Source organism: Durotheca rogersii (assembly GCF_024521655.1).
Source record: "Durotheca rogersii strain YMJ 92031201 chromosome Unknown GGS23scaffold_7, whole genome shotgun sequence".
Lineage (NCBI taxonomy): Eukaryota > Fungi > Ascomycota > Sordariomycetes > Xylariales > Xylariaceae > Durotheca > Durotheca rogersii.
Genome location: NW_026251238.1, coordinates 919,941 through 938,022, shown reverse-complemented (window position 1 = coordinate 938,022; position 18,082 = coordinate 919,941). Strand labels below are relative to the sequence as shown.

At 54.6% G+C, this 18,082-nt stretch overlaps 8 protein-coding genes across 8 annotated transcripts; 5 read left to right on the top strand and 3 right to left on the bottom strand.

Annotated features, from left to right (window-relative positions):
• Nucleotides 1–36: 36 nt before the first annotated feature.
• On the bottom strand, nt 37–1,062 carry GGS23DRAFT_563509 (uncharacterized protein). The gene has a single exon (XM_051516092.1). It carries the CDS (start codon nt 885–887, stop codon nt 156–158), a length of 732 nt encoding a protein of 243 aa, XP_051372961.1. The 5' UTR covers nt 888–1,062; the 3' UTR covers nt 37–155.
• A 552-nt stretch (nt 1,063–1,614) lies between these two features.
• GGS23DRAFT_620049 (beta subunit of gdp-forming succinate-CoA ligase) lies at nt 1,615–3,521 on the top strand (the record flags this gene model as incomplete). The annotated part of the gene is made up of 4 exons (XM_051521070.1): nt 1,615–1,668; nt 1,769–1,867; nt 1,923–3,072; nt 3,121–3,521. The coding sequence occupies 4 exons, from the start codon at nt 1,615–1,617 to the stop codon at nt 3,162–3,164; spliced, it is 1,347 nt and encodes a 448-aa protein (XP_051372960.1). The 3' UTR covers nt 3,165–3,521.
• Nucleotides 3,522–3,667: 146 nt separating this feature from the next.
• GGS23DRAFT_595886 (uncharacterized protein) lies at nt 3,668–4,339 on the bottom strand (the record flags this gene model as incomplete). Its single annotated transcript, XM_051518393.1, has 1 exon — nt 3,668–4,339. One exon carries the CDS (start codon nt 4,337–4,339, stop codon nt 3,668–3,670), a length of 672 nt encoding a protein of 223 aa, XP_051372959.1.
• A 2,006-nt stretch (nt 4,340–6,345) lies between these two features.
• Nucleotides 6,346–7,522, top strand: GGS23DRAFT_563503 (uncharacterized protein). Its single transcript, XM_051516091.1, has 2 exons — nt 6,346–6,431; nt 6,493–7,522. The coding sequence occupies exon 2, from the start codon at nt 6,680–6,682 to the stop codon at nt 7,091–7,093; it is 414 nt and encodes a 137-aa protein (XP_051372958.1). The 5' UTR covers nt 6,346–6,431; nt 6,493–6,679; the 3' UTR covers nt 7,094–7,522.
• Nucleotides 7,523–7,798: 276 nt separating this feature from the next.
• Nucleotides 7,799–9,795, top strand: GGS23DRAFT_563500 (fructosamine kinase). The gene is made up of 3 exons (XM_051516090.1): nt 7,799–8,483; nt 8,566–9,253; nt 9,323–9,795. Exons 1-3 carry the CDS (start codon nt 8,297–8,299, stop codon nt 9,414–9,416), a joined length of 969 nt encoding a protein of 322 aa, XP_051372957.1. The 5' UTR covers nt 7,799–8,296; the 3' UTR covers nt 9,417–9,795.
• A 71-nt stretch (nt 9,796–9,866) lies between these two features.
• Nucleotides 9,867–11,003, top strand: GGS23DRAFT_595884 (P-loop containing nucleoside triphosphate hydrolase protein; the record flags this gene model as incomplete). Its single annotated transcript, XM_051518392.1, has 2 exons — nt 9,867–10,006; nt 10,202–11,003. The coding sequence occupies 2 exons, from the start codon at nt 9,867–9,869 to the stop codon at nt 11,001–11,003; spliced, it is 942 nt and encodes a 313-aa protein (XP_051372956.1).
• A 218-nt stretch (nt 11,004–11,221) lies between these two features.
• Nucleotides 11,222–13,902, bottom strand: GGS23DRAFT_489717 (carbohydrate-binding module family 20 protein). The gene is made up of 3 exons (XM_051514384.1): nt 13,204–13,902; nt 12,320–13,139; nt 11,222–12,259 (listed from the first exon to the last, which is right to left on the bottom strand). Exons 1-3 carry the CDS (start codon nt 13,517–13,519, stop codon nt 11,389–11,391), a joined length of 2,007 nt encoding a protein of 668 aa, XP_051372955.1. The 5' UTR covers nt 13,520–13,902; the 3' UTR covers nt 11,222–11,388.
• A 1,459-nt stretch (nt 13,903–15,361) lies between these two features.
• Nucleotides 15,362–18,058, top strand: GGS23DRAFT_489563 (SART-1 protein). Its single transcript, XM_051514383.1, has one exon. It carries the CDS (start codon nt 15,521–15,523, stop codon nt 17,480–17,482), a length of 1,962 nt encoding a protein of 653 aa, XP_051372954.1. The 5' UTR covers nt 15,362–15,520; the 3' UTR covers nt 17,483–18,058.
• Nucleotides 18,059–18,082: the final 24 nt, after the last annotated feature.

Genomic DNA, 18,082 nt, shown 5'->3' with positions numbered 1-18,082 from the left:
ATTCAACGCGCATGGCGTGCTTTGAGGAGACGAAGAGTCTATTGAAAATCGGCTTTATTTCGAAGCTTGCCATTCCGATCTCTCTTAACTCCTCGTTTCACGCATTAGGGGCGTGTGTGTGTTGTGATGGCAGAAATTAGGTTATCCATTTCACCTCAGTTTTCTCTTCCCTCCGCTTTCCTCTTCCGTTTCCTCTTCAGACCCCCCTTGATGATATGTTCCCGCACACCTCCGGCTCCAAATATTTCCTTACTAGGCTCTGCTGACCTGTCGCTCTCTGGAGGTTGGAGATCTTCCTGTCGCTCCCCATCCTCGAACTCTATCCCCGTCCGTGACCGTTTCCCGGGCATCTTGGCTCTCCCGAGCCCACTCCGCCCCGTTTCCTCGTCGCTACTTTCCTCCTTCCGCACCCACCTCTGATTATTCTCGCTATTGCCATCGCCGTTTAAACCTTTCCCCCGCCCCCCAAATAACCGACCACGTAGCTTCGTGGTCTCCCGATCTCTCCCGCTCTGGACGACAGAGGCGGAGTTCCGAGCAGCTCGAATGAGTCCGATGCCTGCGTTTGGGTCTAACCCTCGTTCCTCTGCAAATTCGGACTCTTCTGCCGCACGCGATACTGCCCTCCATCCCCGCGGTGGAGGGTCGAGTCGCGGCTGGGAGGAAGTACTGGCGGATGAATTGGAGTTGAAGGTGGAGAACGGCCTTCTGCTGCTGCCCAAACTGCCGGGGGCCTCGGGCGTCGATGGGAGGAATGCGCGGGCAGTTCTCAGTCGCGACTCGAGCCGCATTTGGATGCGATTCATATTCACGGTGAACTCCGGCGCTGGGTTCGCGTTGGCAGCAGTTTTCGCTGAAGACGCGGGCGATTTGCTTCTCGGCGCCATGGCGACGAGTTCGTCTACGCTACGTGTCTCGTAAGAGAGCAAAAGAACGAGGCAACTGTCTGACCGATGGTGTTATTGCCGAGTCATCGCGGTCATGCATAGGACGCCGTTGACTTGCTGCAGCGTGGTCGTGAGAGGTTAAATGCGCAATAACTGCCTCCTATCGACTATAGTGGCTAAGTTAGGTGACTTTTTTACGAGAAACCGACCCGACTGCTTGGAAGATAAGATCTACGATAAGAGATGGGCGATAAGATTGGGTCGGTTAAGAGTGGAAGTATTTGGAATACAGCCCCTGAATGCTGTATGTATGTACCCAGAGGTGTCCATACAGGTGACATTGAACCGTGTAGGTACTATGGAGGTACCTAAAATAGGTACCTACATATCTGCGAACAAACAGGGATACACCATCCCGTCGCGGGGTTGGAGGTACCTGGGCAGCTCACCTGAACAGAAGTACCTCCTCTACAGATATCATCTGCACTGACCAACGAGTCGCCGAGATTTCCCGTTTTCTGCCGGAAAAGTGCCCTCCCGGCTTTTACAGCCGGGGCCAGCTGGTTTACTGATTGACTGCCGGATAACATCGCAACATCACAACATCGCAGCTTTCTCACGTCAACCGTTTCACTTGCATTCCCAATCACGGGCTGCCCTCAACGTTCTGCTGCCCGCTCCGAGCCGCCTTCAGTCCATAGACGATTGGGAGACTTAGCGCGTTACCATGTTCAACTTCACTCGCAGCCGTGCTGCGGCTTCTCTCCTGCGATCGTCCAAGGTAAGTGGTCGGCTGGACGGCCGATGCATCTACCTTCTAGCGAGACGCATTCGTCTGATCCTCCGGCAATGTGAATTAACATGTCTTCTCTCTGTCCTAGACAGCCTTCTCTCCCGCCGCTGGATATCCCAGAATCGCTCGACAACAGCAGAGAAACCTGAGCATCCACGAATATCTCTCAGCCGACCTTCTTCGACAGGTAGACTCTTTGACCAGTTACTTTGATTGTCGTCCACCCTAACACGCTGTCACAGTATGGCATCGGTGCCCCGAAGGGCTTCAATGCAAAGACCGCCGCTGAGGCCGAGAGGGTTGCGAAGGATATCGGCGGCGAAGATATGGTCATCAAGGCCCAGGTGTTGGCTGGCGGACGAGGGAAAGGCAGCTTTGATAATGGGCTGAAAGGGGGCGTGCGGGTGATCTACTCGCCCACCGAGGCCAAAATGTTCGCTGAGCAGATGATCGGCCACAAGCTCATTACCAAGCAGACTGGTGCGGCCGGCCGCCTTTGCAACTCTGTCTACATCTGCGAGCGCAAGTTCGCCCGTCGAGAGTTCTACCTAGCCATTCTAATGGACCGAGCCTCTCAAGGCCCTGTCATTGTCTCCTCCTCTCAGGGCGGTATGGATATCGAAACCGTCGCCAAGGAGAACCCTAGCGCCATCAACACTGCCTACATCGACATCAAGACCGGCGTGACCGACCAGATTGCTCGAGATATTGCAACGAAACTTGGCTTCAGCGAGCAGTGCATCGAGGATGCCAAAGACACGATCCAGAAGCTGTACAAGATCTTTGTCGAGAAGGACGCTACCCAGATCGAGATCAACCCTCTATCCGAGACTTCGGACCACCAGGTTCTATGTATGGATGCCAAATTTGGGTTCGATGATAACGCCGACTACCGACAGAAGGAAATTTTCTCGTGGCGTGACACCACCCAGGAAGACCCGGAGGAGGTTCGTGCTGCCGAATCCGGCCTTAACTTTATCAAGCTAGATGGTGATATTGGCTGCCTTGTCAACGGCGCCGGTCTGGCCATGGCTACTATGGATATCATCAAGCTGAACGGCGGCCAGCCCGCCAACTTTCTTGACGTTGGTGGGGGCGCTACTCCCGCAGCTATCAAGGAGGCGTTCGAGCTCATCACCAGCGATCCTAAGGTGACGGCGATCTTCGTCAACATCTTTGGGGGCATTGTGCGATGTGATGCGATCGCCCACGGTCTCGTCAACACCGTCAAGGCCCTGAATCTCAAGATCCCCATAATTGCTAGATTACAAGGGACCAATATGGAGCAAGCTCACCAGCTCATCAACGACTCTGGGATGAAGATCTTCTCCATCGATGATCTCCAGAGCGCTGCGGAGAAATCGGTACAGCTCTCCAAGGTCGTAAAGATGGGTACGTCACCGTTGAAATAAACATCAAGACAAGGCTAACACTGCTCAGCTCGGGATATCGACGTCGGTGTTGAGTTTAGCTTGGGTATCTAGGGACTATAGACGCCGATCTCGTAAACTGTACTAATCTTTGCAGGGATGGAACCTCAGGGCGTGCCACAATGCGGTGTTGCAAATTAGAGCAGAGGCGGGTTTGTCACTATTGCATGCATTTGATACCGCAGTATTCATCGTGTCCGTGTATTCAATCGGATTGCGTTTCCTGATTTGACGTGGCTGCTCTTTTGTTCTGTCTGTGACCATTTGGGTTCCCTATGATCTTGCTAACTCTTATCTGTCTAGCCGAGCCGCTTCACGACTAACTCGGCTGCCAGACCGGGCGGCGGGTATCATGTCCTCCTCACGCTGCCGCCTACCTCATATGAGAAACCCCTTCCTGACCCCAACTCCATTTCACGTTCCGAACAAGATGCATGAGAATAATCCCCCATCCTTCACACGTTTTTCTCTGGGCCATGGGCCGTATCGGGCGCCGTAAACCTCCGAAGAAGGGCCCCGTAATAATGTCTAGCGTGTCCAGGTTGCTCTCCTCCTCTTCAGAATAGAACGCTTAGCAAAGTTAAGACCAGCAGGACGACCAAGAAGTCGATAGCATCCCTAACCAGTTTCAAAGCCAACAGGGTGACTACAACGACGAAAGCGAGGACTATAAAAATACCCTTGACTATCGTGAGGATGTCCCGCGCCACAGGACGCACGCGTAGTTGGTACACGCGTTGAGCCCTCCAGTACCACCAATCACAACGGAAGGCGACGTGCGCAATCACGTCCTGGGCCTCCTGGTGGGCGAGGATGCTGCGAGCGCGAAGGGCACGCCAACCCGAGGCGATCGCTAAGAGGAGTGTCGCGATGGCCCTGATGGGCATGGGTGGGGGCTTAGGATTGTCGCGGTTGCGATGACGCTCGGGGTCAACGTAGCGGAGCTCCCCTGGGCGTCGGTCGTCCGGATCGAACGGCGCGCCGGGTGCCGAGTGAGTTGTCTGACACTCCACCCAGGAAGCGTTGGTACCGCGCCAGGCGACCTTTCCTGGAGCAGGGGGCCCTGCCGGAGGAGGGCAAAGGTGATATGGCAAGAAGGGACGACAGTATGGTCGCCATCCCGACGTCTTGAGAGGGGCACCAGAGGGTGCCGGGACGCCAGGCCAGGACGAAGGATAGGAGTAGGCCGAGGAGTAGGGGATGTGTGTGGTGACTGTAGTGTACGCCATCTCTCTGGCTATTTAGGGCTAGGTTGCGATGTTGTTTAATTTGCTTGTCGTTGGTGTTCGGAGAGCTGGGCAGGATTTAAATCGCAATTGGGCCTTGTGTGTGTTCCGAAGTAATTTTTCGAGTTTGGCAACGGAGAGATGATGCTGGGCGTCTGGCCTTTTGCGTTACAGGAATTGATTGCGAGGGTGTCGGTGCCCGGTAGCGGAATATATGCCTTATCGCTCAAGTGGTCCGCCGTCTGACTGTAACAGTTCCGAGGTTCAGGCGTGCTCAGACGGAAGGCTAGGAGCTCGTTTTTCGCGACGGGCTCCGGTAAAGCTTAATCTATGAGGGGAGAGTTTTGGGGGGTAAAAAAAAAATACGAGAGTCCGGTTCGGGTCCAAATAGAAGAGTGATGAAAGGGGATTCCGTGGCAACGGGTTGACCGCCCGTAGGAATTTTGCCAGCTCATTCCCCCCTTTCCCCTCGACAGCGGGCACTGGGAGACCGCTCTCTTCTGGTCTATTCCAACCCCAGCATTGTTCTGCCGCCTTGATTTCTCCATCGCGCCCCCCTGTGAAGCGCCAAAGGTGTCTTGTACGGCAGGAGTGAGTGGTTTAGTTATATATTCTTTACTCACCTTCCTCTGAGACCGTTGCCCTAAGGGGTTTCTTGTCCGCGTAGCCACCGCAGAAGCTGAAACGGCGTAGCTTCAAGACGATTTCGCCTCACCTCATACAAGAGCCATTGTGAGGAAGATACCTCAGGCATGTTCCACTCGGGATTTAACTCATCGCCATTTTGGTACCCTAACACGATTCGCGGGGATGACCTGAGCGTTTACTTCTAGTCTCCAAAGCTACGGCGAGAGCACTGTAGCCAAATCGGCTTTTGTGAGGAAGGAATCGGAATCTTGATCTGGGAGTAGCTAGGGAAGGGGGGATTCTTTAGCCAGCATCAGTATATCGACATACCTGCATTAGCTACAACCTACCTACCTATTTATCACAACAGGATATAGGTGTCGCTGGACTGTCGTTGGGATGATATCGACCGTATTCTCTATATCCACGCGTCCAAATAGGAACTCTAAGGGAGCTGAGACATCCGAATTGTCAGGCGCGAACAGTTGACAGCTCTAGGGAACGCCTTTGCTGATGTTAGACGGCGCTAAAGAATTCAGCCTCAAGCCGGGCTTCTGAGAACCGCTACAGACGCCATGGTAACCCCTCCGCTCACATAAATGCACTTACTAGCGAAACTCTCCTGCAGCACAAGTCTAATCGATAAGTCGAATGGGTTGTAATGAGGGTGATGACTTAAGAGAAAATTGGTACGGTCATGCCCCGGCTTCCCGATCTCACGCCAAGAGGTGACGCTGACAGACGATGGAGCTCCCGCGCGAGCTTGGCCCTGTCGCCAGGACACTACCCCAGCTGCCCAGGCCGGGGGAGGTGGGGATGCCGATCGAGCTTCAGTTAGTCTAGGTGAGTCCCAAGACGCTGCACAGGCGACGGCACCCCCCCCCAAACCGTCGGCAGATCTCTACTACGCTACATGTCTATCCCTCCCCAAATTCGGGCGTGAGGTGGGGGAGAAAGACACCTGCCGGTTGAATGCGACGAGTATCGTGGGTTAGGGGTGTGAGTGGTCTCGGCCGACCCCCATGTCTATACCCATCACGTATAATGAATGGATGGATCTAGATGACATACCTAGGGGTCGGAATGAGGTGCAGATGCCATCTGTCACGTGAAAAGGTAGGCGCCTACAATTTCCTCGCTTGGACGTGTAGGCTTATCATACTCGGTATACCTAGCATACCTCCTAGATAGATAGATAGATAGGTGCCTAGGTAGTCCGTTTGCACCCACGACGATGCCTCTAGGCTCTAGGTGGTAGATGTAACCCCGGTGCTAGGAGTGCGTTGCAAATTGGTGGCGGACTAAGCGGTGCGCTTACACAAAAACAAACTGGTAGGGCTGCAGGTTACCGGCGAAGGCGCGGACTTGCCTCGGAATTCTCACAAGTCATAATCTAGGTGTGAGACGGCGGAGAGTACCGACTTGACACAATGTGCTATTTATACTGAAGGAGGCGTATATAATAAGGGTCAGATGCCCCCTCCCTGACGGGTTTCCGTGCCCGTGGGCTTTCTCTGATCGTCTCCAAGACAGTGCTCAAAGTAAAATAAAAAGCGAAGCCCGGGATGCGCAAGCCGTGAATGGGGACATATCGATCTCTGGGTGACCACGCCTCTATAGATCACCTATCCTCTGAAGATACAATTACTCACCCATATACCCTGCTTATTATTCTCCTTCTCTTCCCGCTGTATCTGCCCCCATTGGAGATACACCATGTCGAAATCCCAAGTGCGAGCCTGGTGGAGAAAACAGGTCGCACAGGCCGCTCTCCGACACGCCGCGATGCCCCCGGCGCCTATTTGTCCCTGCGAGGCCTGCTTCAACAGGGCGGAGACCGACCACAAGGCTGGCAAGGTCCCCAGAGAGGTATTCGTTGTCAGAGACGCGAGCAGGGGACCGGCTTCGACGGGTGGCACAGAGCGGGACATGTCGGGAACCGAGGAGGGGAGGAGACGTTCGCATAAGCAGTCCAAGTTCGGCGGTGTGGCCCGACGGCCAAGTCAGACGAGCATGGCGTCGGATCTTGTTCCCTTATGCTTGACGAAGACCACAGCGACAACGCCGCGAAATAGCTCGGATACTCTGGTCTGGCATTCAAATCCCAGCCATGCTAGCGAGCTTCCTTGAGGTGTTGGGATGTTGAAGAGAAGGGAGGAAGGGGGGAGGAGAGAAGGCATCTACCTTACCTATCTCGTAAGGTGGAGGCAGATGGGTGCGGATACTAGATCGGTGTCTGGTCAGAATTTGCAGTGTGCCGACTCGGAGCGTTGTGGCGGCATCACCAGTTGGAATGGAAGGGTTAGAATGTGAGCAGGAGGAAGAAGTCAGGGATAGCGACAGCACCTTACTTAATCTACCTAATGACCCTTTGTCTAATACCATTAGCATCGCAACTTCAAGCACCGTTAGGCCTGTACATGACTGTCATGACCTAGGTACAGGTAGCTACCCAGGTCCTAACCTTGGGCAGGTACCTACTGTAACATGCCTACCCTAAGAGATACCTAGGTACGTAGGTACCTATCCAGGGTGCCTCACGCCCCAACCGGACCTTCCATACTTTTAGGTGCGAGGTGCATACCTAAAGTACACTTATATACGTACCTAGGTAGTGTATAGGTGCCTGATCGTCCAGAGACCGACATCCCGGGTACCTGGACATACCTTGCCTGTCTCCTCAAGGTACCTACCTCTTATCACACCGCCTGCCCGAGGCACGTCCCACCTTTCTTCCCCAACGACGAATCAAAGGGTGGCTGTGTCTCGATAAATGCAATGCCAAAGCCTTTTAATTTATACCTGCCTCAGGTAGATACCTCGGTCGATGACGTCATTGAGGCGATGTATCTGTAGATTTAACATAAATCCGTAGCCGAGTCGACACGAACACACCCAGCATCGTCATGTACTGCCTACATTTCGTGCCCCCTTCCGCCTGCAGCCCGGATGTATCCGAGGTATGATGAGGTAGCGATCTAGCGATCTTTACCTAATCTCATGTCTATTGCAGCGGGCCGCAGACACGCCGACCCCCTCCAATATAGTGCAATATAGACTCTCCCGGCCGAGACAACCATTATAACCCACCTTCAGCATCGTCCTATCCTCACCAGCCGGTCGACCACGCTGGCTGAACGATACAAAACCCAGCCGACGGTCCCAGTTCTCTGCTTGTTCGCTGGCTGGCTGGCTGGCTGGCTATCGACGTATTGGCATCCCTTACGTCCGTGAGACGGCAAACGGCGTGTACGCGTACGCAAGAAGCCTGCATCGGCTTCAGAACCGCCTTGGTTGGCCCGTGTAGAGCCTTACGCTTGGAACGGGGCTACAATGGCTCCGAGGGTCGACTCCGCCATCTTACAAGCGCTCGCGCTAAATCCCGAAACTACCTGGATCGCCTCCCACGGCGGTTCCGGCTTCTCCTCGACTTTCAAACTAAGCTCCTCTATTAACGGGAAGGTGAAGAACTATTTTGTCAAAACGGGGACGGGATCCGACTCCGAGCTTATGTTCAAAGGTCAGCCAGCCTGACTTCCCCCCGCCCCGCCCCTTATCGTCGAAAGGAGCCCTGCCAAAGCTGATCGCGCTATTCGCTATAGGAGAGCATGCGTCGCTTAACGCTATCTGCTCCGTCGTCCCGAAGTTCTGTCCCAGATCGCACGCTTATGGCGCATTCCAGGAAGATCCGAACAGATTCTTCCTAGTCACGGACTTCCTAGACCTCGGGTTGTCGCAGCCGGGCGGTTCGGGCCAGTCGTTCGCCCAAAAGTTAGCCAAGCTGCACACGACGCCCGCGCCCATCCCTGAAGGCTTTGACAGACCCATGTTCGGCTTCCCGGTCGCTACCTGCTGCGGCTCGTCGCCGCAGGATAATTCGTGGAAGTCCTCCTGGGCCGATTTCTACGCCAACAACCGGCTGCGTCCGATCCTACGGCAAGGCATCCGGTCCAACGGCTCCGACGGAGAGCTGTCCGACGCCGTGGAGAGAACGGCAAGCCTGGTCGTTCCTCGCCTGATCGGGGACGACCATCTCAAGGGTGTCTATCCCGTCCTCGTTCACGGAGACCTCTGGGTTGGCAACCGCGGGGGCGGTAGGATCGCCGGCGAGGGAGGGTTTGAGGAACTAGTCTTCGATCCGTCCTGCGTCTATGGACACTCGGAGTACGAGTTGGGCATCATGAGCATGTTCGGGGGCTTCAGGAACAGGTTCTGGGACGAGTACGACAAGCTGGTCCCGAAAGCCGAGCCCAAGGAAGAATGGGCCGATAGAGTGGCGCTCTACGAGTTGTGAGTAGAAGACCGCGCATCATTATATACTGATACACAAACGGAATATACGGGCTAACTGATTTCGAGATACCACCAACTCAATCATTGGGCACTATTTGGAGGTGGCTATAGAAACGGAGCGATGTCGATCATGAAAACGCTCAACGCAAAGTATGGGTAGACCCGTTCTTTTCCCATCCTCCAATACGGAGCCTCGGTGGACTAGCTAGCCTTCTGCAGCTACGACAAGATGAAATCCGGGTGAGAGTCAGGACTGCGTCATGATCAATCAAGTGAATGTAAAGTAGCCTACTTGGTTAGAAGACTTGGTCTCAAGAGAGGACGAGGGGAATAAATAAGGTGTAGGAACAACCCGAAATCGCATTCCCCCCGGCCCGTTGACAAGTCCGCGAAAGTTCGTATTGCTTAAACTGCGTTCGAATCTCGTCTGAATCAAACCGGCGGGACGCTTATGCGACGGACAGGAAGCGGGGCTGAGCAAGTCAGGAATTGCACTCTTACCCAATCAACTACGTCTTCATCTATCGCACCACCGACCATAGAGAACAGCTGCCCTCCCCCAAATATTTCCCGCCTCGTTGGCTCCGTAAGAACACCGCAGAAGCCCCGTATGGAGGATAGGAAGGCCTTCATCGTCGGCATCAGCGGGGCTTCGTCTAGCGGCAAGACGACTCTAGCTCGGTTGCTGCGCGATGTCTTCCCCAGCACCTTTGTCCTGCACGAGGATGATTTCTACAAGCCCGAGACCGAGTAAGCAATCTATGAAGTTTCTTCTTGTCCCTTCTCTCCGCATTTCTCTCCGTCGTTACCATCAGTGCCTCAAGGCGTAGAGGGTCCGGGGAAAAAGAAAACAGAAAACAGGAAAGAAAAAAAAAAACAGCGCACGCGAGAGAGAGAAACTGGACCTAACAATCGGCGGGGCCTATCGACCAGACTGCCTACCAGGGAGGGCATCGCAGACTGGGACTGCGCCGAAGCCATCTCCATCCCGGACCTAGCGCGCGCTCTGTCGCATATCCGTGCCCACGGCACGTTCCCAGTCCGTCCGTTCCGCAACACGAGGCGCAAGCCGCACGTCGCTAACCCCGCGCGCAAGCACTTCGTCGACTCGAAGGAGGACCAGAACTCGGTGGGCGCCTGCCCGGTCCCCGACGCCAGCATCGCCGAGGCGCGGGCCCGGGTCGCCGCCTGGCTGGCGCCCGGACAGCCGGGGCACGGGATCCTGTCGTCTGGCGGCGGCGGCGGCGGCGGCGTCGTCCGCGCTGTCGCGTCCGGCTCCGACGCTGACGGCTCGCCGCCCCCGCCGGCGCAGCCGGAGCCGGAGCAGCAGCAGCAGCAGCAGGACGGCCTGCGCGTCTGCATCCTGGACGGCTTCCTGCTGTACTCGGAGGAGATGGAGGCCGGCGGGGTGACGCCGCTGCTGGACGCGAAGCTGTTCCTGGTGGTGGGCCGCGAGCGCGCGATGCAGCGCCGCCGCGCCCGCGACGGCTACGTCACCCTCGACGGCTTCTGGACCGACCCCCCCGGCTACGTCGAAAAGGTCGTCTGGCCCAACTACGCCGCCGCCCACGCGCGCCTCTTCCGCGGCGGCGACGTCGACGCCGGCCGCCTCGACGACCGCGCCCTCCGCGACAAGGGCATCCTCGCCCAGACCGACCGCCCCGACGAGCCCGACATGGAGACCACCTTCCGCTGGGCTGTAGACACGCTGATGAGGCAGTTGGAAGAGGCAGGGAAACGGCGGTGAGGGCGAGCGGGGGTGCGGGAAAGGGAAAGGGAAAGGGGCCATTTTGCGCATCTATCTGCCTACTGGGACGTGTTCATGGCTGGGCGGCTGGTGTCGTGGGGTCAGCGTGCTCGCTATTACATCGCTAGACTTGAAACGCTAAAATGTTTATATCTTTTCTCCTTCTTTTCCTCGTTCATTATTTAAAACATCTAGATACCGCCCATTTAGGAAATGGGGTTAATATGCTTCTAGGGGATCATCATTCTAGACCCCTTTCTCCTCCCCTCACTAGGTGCCCATACATACACCTACTCGCGTCCCACAACAGCAATTTATCGATCTTCTCCCGACCTTCGAGTTAAACCTACCCCCAATACATATTACAACCGCGTGTGCGCTGTGCTTATCCCTGCCACGAATCCGACTTGGTCGCCGTGGCGGAACATCCCGTAGGTACGTTCCAGAAATGATTCGGGTCCGCCTCCCAGGTTATCGAGCCGTCAGTATTGACGACAATGTATTTGTACTGAATCGCCTGCCCAGCCGGCAGAGTGATCGTTACTTGCCAGAGAGGGTTGCTCGACGTGTACGAGGAAGCGCTGAGGGCTATCGCCCTACTCGTGTCCCAGTTTCCGAGAGCAGCGATATCGCCGACGATCTTGACTGTCTGCCCGTAAATGGTGGTTTTCAGTTCGTTAAATGTTACGGCAACGGATGTGACAGGGGTGCAAGAAGGAATAGGAGTTGTGACGGTTACTGTAGGACGTGTGAACGTATTAGTCGGTACGGAGCTGGTGATCGGGGTTTGGTTGGATGGGAATGTCGTGAGCGTCGCCGTCGAGTACGTTCCAACTTGGGACGTTGCTCTGCAGACAGCCGGCACGGAGGTTGCGGTTGAGCCCGCTCCGGCCCAGCCAGCTGGAACTATCCCGTGTCGACTCGCAGCCGCGGTCAAAAAGGCCGCGTATGACCAAGTGAGATCCCGAGCTGACAGTGGCGACCCGTTGTTGCGGTCGAATTGCTCAGCCAAGGACCCATTACTCTGAGCGTACCTCTCAACGACATTCACAAAGCCGTCAGCATAAGCAAATACTGCGTTGTACAGCGCGGTGTAGGTCTCCGAGCCAGCCTCGTACGTCCCAGTCGACGCAGATGAGTAGAGATCTCGGAAGAATGCGAGCGAAGTGGAGGTGACAGTTATGGACCCTTGCGCTTGCCAAACATAGAGAGCGTCATAAAGCTGTTCTGCGGCTGCGAGGGTGTTTAGATACCACCTGGGTAATTGTTGTTAACGAAGGGAACGCGTGATACCTTAATAGGGCAGGGGTGCTTACGGATTGCCATTGAAGTATGTATCTTCGGGGTACCGTCCGACCGCGACGGGAAACCCGGCGGGAATTCCCGAGTTAATGGTGTAGATGGAGCGAAACGAGTCTATCAGGACCTTGTGGCTGGCTAGAGCCCGGTCGCTGCATGGCTGGAATGTCGCCGCATCACAACCAAGCTCGGGATCGAAAGTGTGTATCGATCCAAGGATAACGTTGGCGTCTTTGGCGGATCTTCCGTTATTGACGTTGGTGTTGGCTAGAGTATACCCGCTGGACGGCGACCAGAACGTCTGCAAGAAGCATAAAACATGAGGTGCAATAGCATCATAGGTAGCGTAGCTGGTGCCGAGAGCCCGTGCCAAGGCACCGCCTTCGACGAGAGCTCGATGCTGAGCAGCGACGGTGAAGAAGGAGCTTCCGCTCACCTCTTCCCAGAGGTCGAAGCCGGTTTGGTTCCAGTAATGTGCCACATAAGCGAGGTCGTTACGAATTACGGGCCAAACAACGTTCAACGCAGTGGAGTTGTAGCCGTTTGCAACTAGCCACTTGGAGTAGGCGATCAATGCGATGGCACGGAGAGCAGGCCCATCGCGTTGCGGACGGCCCCAGCCGCCGGTGTAGGCACTGAGATCGACATGGTATTTAGCTTCGCCCAGGCCTCTCCCGTCCGACAGGGCACCCGACGGGTTTGTTACAGTCTGAAGTTTGGCCTGGGAAGCAATGAAGTTTTGTATCTCGATTTGCAGCGAAGCGTCGTACTTGTTGACAAATCTGTCGATTACGGCCTTAAAAACCAGGGCAGCATCTCGAGTCCACGTATAGAAATCTTAAGGAGTTAGCTGACGGCTTTGGGGGCCTTCTTGGAGGAAGGGAAAGGGATGGGGTCTCACAATCGGGATCCGAGGTGGACGGGGAGGCAATCACGATGCCTGAGCTCACTCCCTGAGCGTGGCATCCCGTCGATCCGATATTACACAAGAGTTGCTCGAGAGCGATGGGCTCTTCGGTAGCTATGAAATCGTCAACCGATCTCCTTAGAAGTGCGGCTTCTCTTCGCGACCGGGAAGCACTAGGCAAGCCGAAAATCGTCTGAAAGGCGAAGCTGCCTAGGAGGAATAGAGAAGTGAAGCCTTGCATGATGGGCTGGATGAGTGAGCTGCTGTTGCTGAGGGCGAATCCCAAACTCTCGACCTGCAAGATCTCCATCGTTCCGTCGCTCTTATTATAGCTAAAATCAAGTCTTCTCGTGGATATCGTGACGCCACTGCCCTATGCCTCCTCTGGACAGCTCATACGACCCTGCGCCGAGAAAACGGGTAGGGCCGAATCTACGGTTACGCCGGCGATATTCCTCGGTCAATCGACAGCCGGCCAGATGGGCGGAGTTGGGAGCGGAGCTGGAAGCGCTGGTGAGGGCCAATGCTACGCCACGGGAAGTAAACACCAGCTCGTGAATGTAAAGGACCTGGGCGTTGAATGGCCTGCCCAGGTGATATCCCGGCGATGAGGTCGACAAGGGCCGACTACGCCTCGACCTGGGTGCTCAGAATCGGGCCGCTCTGAGGATGGCGATACCTCTAGAAGCTAGCTGCCGGTAGCATGCATGAGGCATGGACGAATTTGGTAATAGGCACTGAGCAATTATATTAGTCTTAAGGAGCACCGGCGGCGCGAAGGGACCTTGGGGTAGGATGGGTCGAAGCACTAATAAAGGTTCGCCCCAGCCCCCAGCGTGCGAACCCCCGTGCGGGGGAGCTGAGCCTCCGCATTATCACATGAAGCAGTAATGACGGGACCGACCTGTTGTAGATCCTCCACAGCTCGGAAGTCTTCTGTTAGGTGTTATGTAATTATGGGAAAACAGAGAACGTGCTTGGCAGCCGAGGATACGGGGTCGCGTCCACATTTAACTACCCCCTTTCGTCCACCGCTTCTTAGTGGGACGCGTGGAGAACCATCTTGCGGAACGTGATCATGTGCTTGGTGCTCTTTTGCTGTTTCTCTTATGTGGCAGGCTATGATTCCCGGTGCTCAAATTTCGGAAGCCCATGCCAACGCACTTCCTCCTGCATACGGCCCCTGCTTGAGCTGATAGGTAGAATCCTGCTCCCCGAGATATCCGCATGCATTTATGTGACCTATATCGGACAACGCATGGGGATCGCACGGTGCAGCCTTGGCTGTGTTTGTTGCTGGCGTTGCCAGCAGACATCAGGGGGCAGCGGCATCTGGCCAGAGGCCGAGGCAAGAACGGTTTGTCCGCGATCAGGCCGAAGCAGAGGGTGCTAAATCTTAGGTTGTCAAAGAAAATACATCCCATCTTATGTTGTAGTGACTCCGGGCGAAAAAAAACACACGATCAGAGGTCCGAAATAACACCGCTTACTCGAAAGCTAGATGTTGTCGAACGTATATACCGCTCGGAAAATGACACAATCTGAAAGGGTACCATGTGATGAGCAAAATGTCACGGTTGCTAATGCCCATAGGGAGATAGGCATGGGTAGACACGGCACAGAGGCCCAAGTCAAGCCCAGCGGAAGTCTGAAGGATGCCAAGGGAGATAGATGTAGAGGCTTCTTTTATGGTTTTCCCCAACCTCATAAATCAACGATCTTGGAAAATAGGGATGGAATATAACGTCCAGGGTTGGTCTGGCCCCACCGAGTTCAGCTTTTGATGGCGAACTCAGGTGTCCCAGACTGCCCGCCCTTTATTCTAGGACCTGTCGATTAGAAAGACATCATGAAGAGTGAGATGGTTCCATAGGTGATTCGAGCTGCCTCGACTATCGACTCTAGATTCGCAGCGCGAACAGAGGATGGTCGGGCACAGGTCCATTGTTGAGGAAGAGAAAGAATGAGACCACTGCGCCCGTGGGGAAAAAGTTTGAAGGCCATGGTGGCCGCTGATTAATACATCACGTGTATGCATGAGGTGGGGTTGTTACATTGACTTCCGTGGGAGACAGGTAGGTACCTAAGTATCCAGGACACATCACGAATACGGGAAGGTTTTCCTTCTTTCGGCTGTACTTTATTCCGGGCACCTAAGTATGTGTTCATCTACCTTAGTTCGCCTATCGCATTTGTTTATCAAAACTACACAATAATATCGCACGAGGCCGACTTGCTCTTCTCATGCTGAAATAATATCGACGACCGCACATAAAAGAAATAGCGCAAGCTCATGACCCTCTAGTTGGCCATGGACGCTACCACGATCGAAGAGACGAATCGTCTTCGTGTTTCCTTGGGCCTGAAGCCTTTGCCCGTGCCTGGGTCAACCGGTCCTCAATTCAAAAAGAAGGAATCCACCCCCGATGAAGAACCTGCAAGCACTCTCGAGACCCGGGAAGCGGCTGCGTACGATAACTATAAGAAGGTCAAAGATGCCGAGGAAGCAAAGAGGAAACGGGAGCAAAAGACGGCCGCCATCAAAAAGGCCCGCGACGCCGCAAAACGATTCGAGAATCTCGAGGGCAAGGGGTTAGGCGATTTCGATGACGGGGGTGATCTCGATGCCAAAACCTGGTTGGTTAGTCAGAAAAGGCGACAAAAACAAATCGAAAAGGCACGAAAGCTGGAGGAGGAGCTAGCAAAAGCCGAGGCCGCAGCCGCCGCAGCCGTTCAGTACACGTCCAAAAATCTTGCCGGAGTGAAGGTCGCCCACGAAGTCGAAGCTTTCGAAGACGGAGAGGAGCAAATCCTAACCCTCAAGGACGCCAACGTCCTGGAAGATGATGAAGGCGACGAGCTGGAGAATATCAGTCTGAGAGAACGAGAAAAACTTACTGAAAAGCTTGAGCTAAAAAAGAAGAAGCCCGTCTACGACCCTCACGCGATTAACGAAAGTGGTGAGCGTAGCATACTCGCTCAATACGACGAAGAAATAGACGGCAAGAAATCCAAGAGATTCACGCTTGACGGGCTGGGCAACACTATTCAGACTGGCGACCTAGATGCCCGACAGCAGAGCTGGCAACGCCAGAAGATAAATCTCGATATCCTCCAAGAAGATCGCCCGACTTCGGATTATTTGGACCTCTCGGAAGTCAAGGTCAAGAAACCCAGGAAGAAAAAGTCCAAGTCGACAAGACAGAAGCCAGCGGACGAAGACGACATGTTCCCTCTGCCGTCGGCGGAGCTAGACCAATCGATGGACATAGATTCAGGCGCAAGCTTTGTCAACAAGAAACGCAGAACGGATGACACGGCTTTCCTCGACGATGAAGATCTCCAAGCTACATTAGCCGCCCAGAGGAGGGAAGCTTTGAAAAAACGGAAAAAGACACGACCCGAAGATATAGCCCGACAATTGAGGCAAGAGGCGCAAACACCCGAAGGGGGCGATGATTCAGAAGTTGCTCAAGAGGGCGGCCTAGTTCTCGATGAAATTTCGGAGTTTGTGTCAGGCCTGAAGAAAGAAGATGTGGAAGATCGCAAACCTCGAAAACCAAAGTCACCAAGCGATGTACCAGCGACCGCGATGGAGGACGAGTCCGATGAGGATGTGCCTATGAAGGACGGGTACGAGCCCGAACATGATAGAACCAAGCGTGAAACCTCGGTTCAGGCAGAGACGGCCATTATCGGCGTCGACGAAGAGAAGACCATAGGAACCGGAATTGGCGCAACGCTGCAGCTTCTAAGAGAACGCCAGCTCCTGAAAGAATCAGAAGCCGGCGACCTAAACGAGAAACAGCGTCAGCATCAGATGTTCCTCGCCGAGAAGAAGCGGAAGCTGGCGGATATTGAGCAGGATGCGCGCAATCAGCGCGAGCGAGATCGCAACAGCGGCCGACTCGACAGGATGTCAGTTCGGGAAAGGGAGGAGTGGGCGCGACAGCAGAACAACATCCGTGACCAGCAGACGTCGCGGCAGTTAGTCGATCTCTTCAACAGGGGGTATAAGCCCAACGTCGAGTTGAAGTATCATGACGATCACGGCCGCTCACTTGACCAAAAGGAAGCTTTCAAGCACCTCAGTCACCAGTTCCACGGCAAGGGAAGCGGTAAGGGAAAGACCGACAAGCGCCTAAAGAAGATCGAGGATGAGAAGCGACGTGAGGCGCAGAGCATGCTTGACGCCAGCCAGAATGTCGGCATGAGTTCCGCAACTGCGCAACAGACCAAAAAGCGGAAAGAAGCTGGTGTGCGACTCGGATGACCGTGTGCAGCAATTGGCCATTGCAAAGGTGCATTTCCCTCGTTTGTATACTTACAATCAATAGTAAATCATTGCTGACCCCAGAATTGAAGTCCACCGCCCTCCGCAGTGTATCGTGAGGAACCCGCACTAGCGCGATGTCTTCGGCATGGGAGAGCACGGAGTCGTGACCCTTCATCTCTCGATTTCGCCATGAACGTCACTGCTATCTTGATTTGACCCGTTACTAAGTCCCGTAAGTCATCACTAACCAACACGATGCTGTATATTTGCCCACGAAATAACCGGCAACACACATATTATGTTCTTATGTTTCATAACCTGGTTGCGAGTTTTCCTTGCTTTCGCGGGTTACAATGGTAAGTACCTTCCTCGGTACGTACGTCTGCTGGGTAATGAGCCAAGTGGACTTGGATTTCTACATCAGGCTTCTAGAGAACACCGAAGGTAAGAGGTAGAAGTCAGCGGCGAATGCATGTAGATAAGCCATTGGAGTAATCAATCTTTATTCGTCGTGAAGGGAAGGGGAAAAAAGATGTAGACAGAAACGCGGGATGCTGCTGTGACCAACTGGTCGCTGCGTGTCAAGTTTCCTCGCGA